Raw genomic sequence first — 7,406 nt, 5'->3', positions numbered from 1 at the left:
GATGTGAAGTTCTCTTCCTAAAACCCCTTCTGCAAGAGAATCACTTTGTTTATTGATTCTCAATTTAAAAAAGCCACAGTGGTTGGTATTCCTGTGTGTGTATCTATACCCATGTGAGTAAATGAGTGTTCGCTTACATGTTTGTCTTCATTGAGGAAGTCAGAGGAGGGAGAAGGTGCATGTGTAGCTTCATGTCTGAGGTTTGAATGTAACACCCTGATATATGCAAAAGGTCAAAGCTCTGCACACACTCTGCATGTTAAATTCTGTCAACAAGATGTCACATGAGAATATTGCAAAGCACATTGGGCAGATGTGCCCTGACTAGATGTACTGATCATGAATGCAGGCGACCAGAAGTGACCCAGACTGACATAGTTCGACAGTTCCCCATGCGGGTAACCATACGGGGCCACAGTGTTGTGTGTAAAAAGTGGAACTTCCAGACAAAAAAAGCTATTACTGTGTGAAGTGCAGGGGGTATACAGTAATGGCTATGGTGTTCAGTCACTGAAGCCGAATTAAGTCTATTTGTGAAGTTGGCCAAACTACAGGATGACATGGAAAGTCCCTACAGGTGTTTAGTCAGTGGGTGACTGACTAACTGAGAAGGAAGCAATGACCTATACGGCTCCAAAGAGTATCAGTTTAGTTTATTTGGTGAGTCACAACCAATGTTAAATCAGGTGGTTTGGTGTTAGTGATATGGCTCTGTGGATGGCAATGTCAGTTTGTCAGTCCAGACTAAAATATCTCAAAAACTTTTAGATGGTTTGCCATGGCAGTTCAGATATTCACGGTCCTCAGATGATAAACCCCACTGACTTTTGTGCTCCCTGACTTAATACGTAGAGCATCTAGCAAGCCAAACTTTTCACTTATCAATTGAATATCTCAACATCTACTTCATTGATAGCCACACAATTTTGGGTAGATATTCATGTTCCCAAGACGTCATAGCATGTGGTGATCCCCTGTTTATGTCTATATTGTGGATGCATGAGGCATCAAATTAGAATGATCTACAAGGTTAGTAGGGAATTCTGTCTCTCTCGCTCTCTCTCCTCTGTCAATGATTCTTGTTTTCGTTGTGATGTTGTGACCAGACCGGACGGCTGTCCCTCCTGACCCTCCAAAAACTTTAATCACAAACACACACTCTCTCACATATACACATAGTTACACACACACACCTGTTGCTGCTCCTCCTGGAAGCGTTTCATCACAGGCTCAGGTTCTCTGTTGTGAAACCCCGCTCATTCGTTTTTTCTCTCACTCTCCCTAGTCGTCTCTCACATCTGCCAGCTTGCGTGGCAACCGACAGGACCACATGCTTCACGTGGTGTAACATTCGCCCTCTTGTTTGTCTCTCAAAATAACATCAGAACTCCTATAGTTTTTCCAGTCCCCCACCTTTGCCCACCCACTCCACCCACTGTCCCATGGACTCTATTTGCTGGCAGTGAGCGGCTGAAACATCTGACCCAGTGATTTCTGGTTTCAAAGTAATGCACACAGAGTCCTGTGTAATACATCCTGGTCACATTATGTTGTCTCCACATGAAACAGCTGACACTGGTCTATGAAAGTCAACAGTGAATTAAATTATTTTATCTCTTTAGCTGTTGCTGATCCTTTCTTTACCCGAGATCTGAATTACCTGCATCATTCATATAAACATTAAATGTCATTTTCAAAATAAATTGTGATCCCATGAACACTTAATCATAGTGATATCCTGTCATGCTAGTTAAACAGGCAACACAATTTGGATTTGATGTCTCCTTTTTCCATGTCCATCAGCATGTTTCTTCTGAATGAGCAGACACATACTAATTCGTATTAGTCAGCTGAGACCTTGTGGGGCAGCGGGGGCTTTTACATCACCTGCAACAGATGGAGAAAAGCCATTTCCCGAACTTTCATTCTGAATAATATTTAAAACCGTTCTTCATAATGTGATACATTTTCTATATATCTTTATTTTGTGTCCCTGATTGTGTGGATGGCAGGAACCTGTCTGGACATGTGAAGATCCTGTGTGGGCAGGTGTGTGAGTGGGGCAAAACAGACACATGATGACACAAACGGGACACATGGGCAGCTCAGATTGCACTCGCTGTCAACTGACTAAGCACTGTGAAGACATAATGCACTGAGAGATGGAGAGAGGCCATGTGTATTGATTTATTTTTTATTGTGAAAAATCAATAGTTAGTACTAGAAAAGGCAGTACAAAAACATAAAAAACACACCTTTTAAAAAAGTAAACTTGTATTTTACTAAATACAGAATTTGAGGCTATTCTCTTATCCACTGCTTCATATAACAAGGTCAGTAGTTATTATTTAGTATACAATAGATATGTAAATTATGTTGTAAAACCATCATGTGCATTATATTATTCTAGGGTAATGGTTATACAGCACTTAAAAAAACACAAAATCTAAATAAACTACCAAAAGTATTATTTTGTGAAAATGCAGACTCAAGTTATACTTTGAACTGATTCCTATGCTTTTATTTTGATTTCACCATGGAATGAAATATTTGTTAACAATGTTATCACTATTTTTTCATCATCATTTTGCAGTGCAAAGCTACTAGGGATCCAAATGTTCACCAGACACAGCAGCAGGGTCAGACCTAACAGCTGAGCACCAAACAGTACACAGCCCCGGGATTTAATCATGACAAGTGAAATCTCATGATTTAGAGGAGGCTGAAAATAGCACGTTCACCCTCTGTGAAGTCAAGACAGGTTGAGAAAGAGATGTGCAGCACAATAGCCTGTTTTCATAGGTTCGGTTGTTTAAAAAGGAAACATAGAAAAGATATGGAACATAGAGGAATACATTTCCAGGTATAGAAATGACTCAGGCATTTTTAAATGAGTCATCACTGTTGGAATTATGCAGTCATTTTTCTTGCATTTACACTTTTTGATTGACAGTTATAAAAAAACTGGTTTCAAATTATTAGCATTAAAGTATGACATCATAGCTCAGCTATGATTTTGTCCACTCCTGTGAGACATGCGTCAGAGTCAGCGATCCATGGTCGAACAGCTTAAACGGCAGAGTCCCCTTAGATATCCAAGTGTCTGTCTTTGGGTCGTAGCACTCGACATTGTCAGAGTCCTCTATGACGTCATGGCCGTTGATGTGACGTCCGCCTGTGACGTAGATTTTGCCATTGAGGGCGGTGGCAGAGTGGTGCATCATTCTCTCCTTCAGGTTGGCACATTTAATGAACCGGTTGGCCTTGGTGTCGTATGCGATCATTCTCCTGGTGTATCCTGGTGACAAGGGAGACATTCATTTAAGTGGGGCGGCCCTTGTGACTCACGCACAATACGGTGATGCAATCCTACAATCTGATAAATAAATCAATACTAATGAATTACAGCAGAATTTATATCGTTCTTTTTTTCTGGATTCCTTTCTCCTTTTAGGAGATCAAAGGTGTCACGTGTATGAGCTTTAAACATAATCATTGTTTTATTAGCCCTCATCACTGCCATTGTCTACCTCCAATGATGTAGATTTTGTCATCCACAACGACAGCAGGAGCAGACACATTCTTCACCGTTCTGTTCTCCATCGTAGACCACATGTTCCTGGCAATGTGATACACCTACGGAAGGGGAGGAGGAGAAGGGAAATAGATTGAGAGAATTAATGAATGAGAAAGAATAGAGGGACGAACGGAATGGAGCTGCAAATAAAATAAAACCTAAACAGGGATTTAGTAATTGAAGAGCATTACCTGTATTATTCTTACTGGCTTCTGCATGGCATCCTCTCCTCCAAACACATAGATCCTCTGGTTAAAAGCAGCCACTGCAGGGTGCAACACAGCCTCAGGCATGGGCGCCATAGCCTCCCATTGGTTAAACATACTGTTGTACCTGAGAGCATTATTGAGAGACGTGTTGTTATTTTGCCACATTTGTGTGTTTTGTTCTGTATGCCTTTTGGGCTTCTACCAAAAGAGGCTTTAAGTTTGAGGATAATTATGGTGCAACTCACCTCTCTGCGCTGTCCGTCAGTCGTCTGTCAGGCCCAAAGCCACCCAGGACGAAGATGAAGTGGAGGTAGGAGACACTTTGGTGGGCAAAGCGCGGCGTCAACATGGGCTCCGCCGTCCGCCACTGGTTGGTCTTGAGGGAGAGGGTGTAGACGGTCGTGCTGACCTGGTAGTTCTTTGTGTTTGTGGTCAGACCTCCGATAACATACAGGACACTGTGAAGTGCGACATAGGAGGCTTTGTACAGACGAATGGGCAGCTTGGCGAGCATCTGCCATGTTTCGCTACTCTCATCGAAGACGAGGGCCTCCCTTGAGGTCTGCTCGTTGTTCTTCCTCCCTCCCACCACCACCAACATTTCGTGGTAGGAGAAGCGCCTCGGTGCAACCCAGACAGGTTTGAAGTCAACTGCTGTGTCACCAAGACATTTTGTGCTGACGGAAAACATCAGTCGTCTGACAGATTCTATGAGCCCGGTGCAGAGGCTGGAGGACTGGATCAGAGGGTCATTGGCTATGAATTGAAAGAGGTATGTGGGATGGATGTAGCGGAGGCGAACCTTCTTGAAAAGGTCACTGACTGATCCACGCCTTGATAAAGGATCATGGTGGATCCAAGCTACCAGCGTCTCAAAGACCTGCTCCTCCTCCGCGTAAAGACCGTCGTCCTCCAGGTATCCCATGAGCTCTGGTAAGGAGAGCTCACACAGATCCTCAGATGCTGACACATCAGAGAAGCTCTTCATGGCCATCTCCTTCGCTTTGTCCCTTAAACTGTAACAATTCAGGATCTCAGAGAGTCGTATCATGCTCAAACAGTTGTCGGGGCTCAACTGCTCCTGAAGGAAGCTTGAGCAGGCCTCAAAAAGGCGGCCATATTGCAACATGGATGCCGCCTGCATCAGAGGCAGCACGATTTCCATGCTGATACTGATGAGTCCCGTGTAAACATAGTCAATGATACTGCTCAGAATGACTGATGTGATGCCCTTTAAGTCAATCTTAGTCTGCTGTGTCTCTTTGAAGTTGTTGCAGAACATGGCTCTAAAGTAGGGGCTGCTGGAGACCAGGACGTTGCGATGGCACGGGATCTCTGTGTTATCTGAACACAGGGACACATCGGTCAGGATGCTCTCCTGTCTCAGTCTGTTGAGCTGCAGGAGCAGGTTGGAGGACTGCTCCTTGTCTTTGTAGTGGAACATCTTGACCGCTAGTTGGTCCATGCTGAGGAGAGACCATGTTGTTGTTAAATCAATAGGTTATCCGGATTTTTTTAGGTTTTTTTTTTTATATAAGCTCCTCCTCCATCAACTTATATAAGCAGACACATACTCTAATTCTTATTCAAGCATTTTAGCCATAATGTCGCTCACTGAGCAGCAATTGAAGGTCTTGCTGTAAAATAGGTATTAACTGCTCTATTTCAATGTGGGGTACACTTTACCAAAACTGAATTTTAGTTTAGTACAGCAATATTAGGATTTTGAGAAAAGGTCCAATTTGTAAGACATGTTAGAATTTATTAAAATCCCAAGAATTGACAAAGATCATAGTGGTGAAACAAACGCATTACTGCACAACCATGCTACTGGAAATGGCTTCAATACAGTCCTGTGTCATGTATCTAAAATTCAGCCTACAAATATTCTTGATAATCTTTCACCAAAACAACTGCTTTAATGTCTAATGTACAGATAGAATGTTATTTGAAGCCTGCTCAACCCATAACTTTAACAACCACTTTGTTATGTGATCATTGCCTTTGAGCATGTGGGCCCAATTCAGTGCTGCTGCACCCAGGCATTCTACAAACAGGGACTACAGGACGCCTCTCTGAATATTAAGAAGACTAGTTGTCTAAGTAGATTACCCCAGAAACACCTGCACAACTATTCATTGGATAAAGTGGTGCATGTGACTGCAGCTCCTCCCATCCGTTGCATGCATTACATTTCACTGCAAAATATCACAAACAACTGGACTAGTCTAATTTAAAGCAACATAATACAGAATGTCAATTTGTACATATTAGTGCAAAAAACTATTTTGTTTGATTCATATTTAAGTCAAATTCATTCAAAGCCATGCCAACATCATACATAAGACAAAGAGAATACATCTCTTACCTGTTCCTCTTCTCTCTTCTCTCTCTTATCTTGTATGGTGGTCCCACTCTGTTTTTCGAAAGCAAGATCTCAAGAGAAAATGTGATGTGTTGACATTTTCCTGTACGTTCTTCCTCTTTGCTCCTGTGTTGATGCTGTGTGACTGCGATCCAAAGGGGGCTGTCTCTTAGTAGGAGCGTGCTGCGAACTGTTTGTTTGTTATGGTCTCTTTCCACGAGGCCTCTGTGTACATTCCTCCCCTAAAAATAGAGCCTCTCTTTGGCAACGCGGCTGCAGACTCACATGTGACTCATCAGAGCATTTTCTCAGTACATGTCTATGACTCCCTCATCTAATCTTTTTTTCCCCTTCTATTTCTCTTTGACATTTTTGTCCCCTCTTCCTCTAATATAATACCACTTCAGTTCTTCCTGGTCTTATCTCTCCTTTCTTCTCCATAACTTGCACTGCTATTCGCTCCATCATCTCTATCTCTGACTGCCACATGATTGTAGCAGTAAAAACAGCAATGATACTTGAACACCCATTTTCTTGGCTGCTCACACTGTCGGCATGCAGGTTGAAAACAGAGGGATACAAAAACACGATCAGGTTACTGTAGAAGCAACTCAGAAACAGAGATAGAACCAGATGTAAAACATTCTGGCCTTGACTATCAGCATCACAACAAAGTCAGCAGACTTAAGTTACTCAGATTTACCAATAGGCTTGGGTTAATGAAGAAACATTGGTTGTACTCTGGCTCTGTGATGCACTGCTAAATGTCTTTGGCTTCACTTTTACCGACGGTATTCATCCTTTAAGCATTAGGAAACGTCCTGATTTAACTGCATTTAATTGCATTTCTTATCCTTGGATTTGTTAAGCCACTTCAGCCTAATTTGTTTCATGCTCGCTGAAACAGATCAAGCTTATTCACCAGCCTTCATGGAGTGCATCCCACAAGGTTCCGGTTTCTTAAAGCTGGAGAATAAATGCTCGCTGGTGGGTTTAATAAATGTGGCGACATAACAACAACGAAATAGAGTGCATGTGATGTGACATGTTTTTCTTGGACTCCGGCTTGTTTACAGAGCCCAGCGAATCAGACATAAATAGCTGCTTTGACGGCCACTTGACTGCATGTCAATGTGGATTGCACAACAAAAATACTAGCTTAGACCACAAACTACATGTGCCTACCAGCCTTCTATGAGGACAATTTTCCATGTTGTTGTTTGTGGGCTAAACTGCAGCAAATACATGCAATTAA

At 42.4% G+C, this 7,406-nt stretch overlaps 1 protein-coding gene across 1 annotated transcript; it reads right to left on the bottom strand.

Annotated features, from left to right (window-relative positions):
* Positions 1–3,008: 3,008 nt before the first annotated feature.
* On the bottom strand, positions 3,009–6,189 carry LOC129110025 (kelch-like protein 38). Its single transcript, XM_054622186.1, has 5 exons — positions 6,155–6,189; positions 4,032–5,252; positions 3,769–3,910; positions 3,531–3,636; positions 3,009–3,298 (listed from the first exon to the last, which is right to left on the bottom strand). The coding sequence occupies exons 2-5, from the start codon at positions 5,249–5,251 to the stop codon at positions 3,009–3,011; spliced, it is 1,758 nt and encodes a 585-aa protein (XP_054478161.1). The 5' UTR covers position 5,252; positions 6,155–6,189.
* Between the last annotated feature and the right edge of the window lie 1,217 nt (positions 6,190–7,406).

Source organism: Anoplopoma fimbria, chromosome 20 (genome assembly GCF_027596085.1).
Source record: "Anoplopoma fimbria isolate UVic2021 breed Golden Eagle Sablefish chromosome 20, Afim_UVic_2022, whole genome shotgun sequence".
In the NCBI taxonomy this organism is placed as follows: Eukaryota; Metazoa; Chordata; class Actinopteri; order Perciformes; family Anoplopomatidae; genus Anoplopoma; species Anoplopoma fimbria.
Note: the sequence above shows the minus strand (reverse complement) of the source record. Positions and strands in the feature narration are given on the sequence as shown.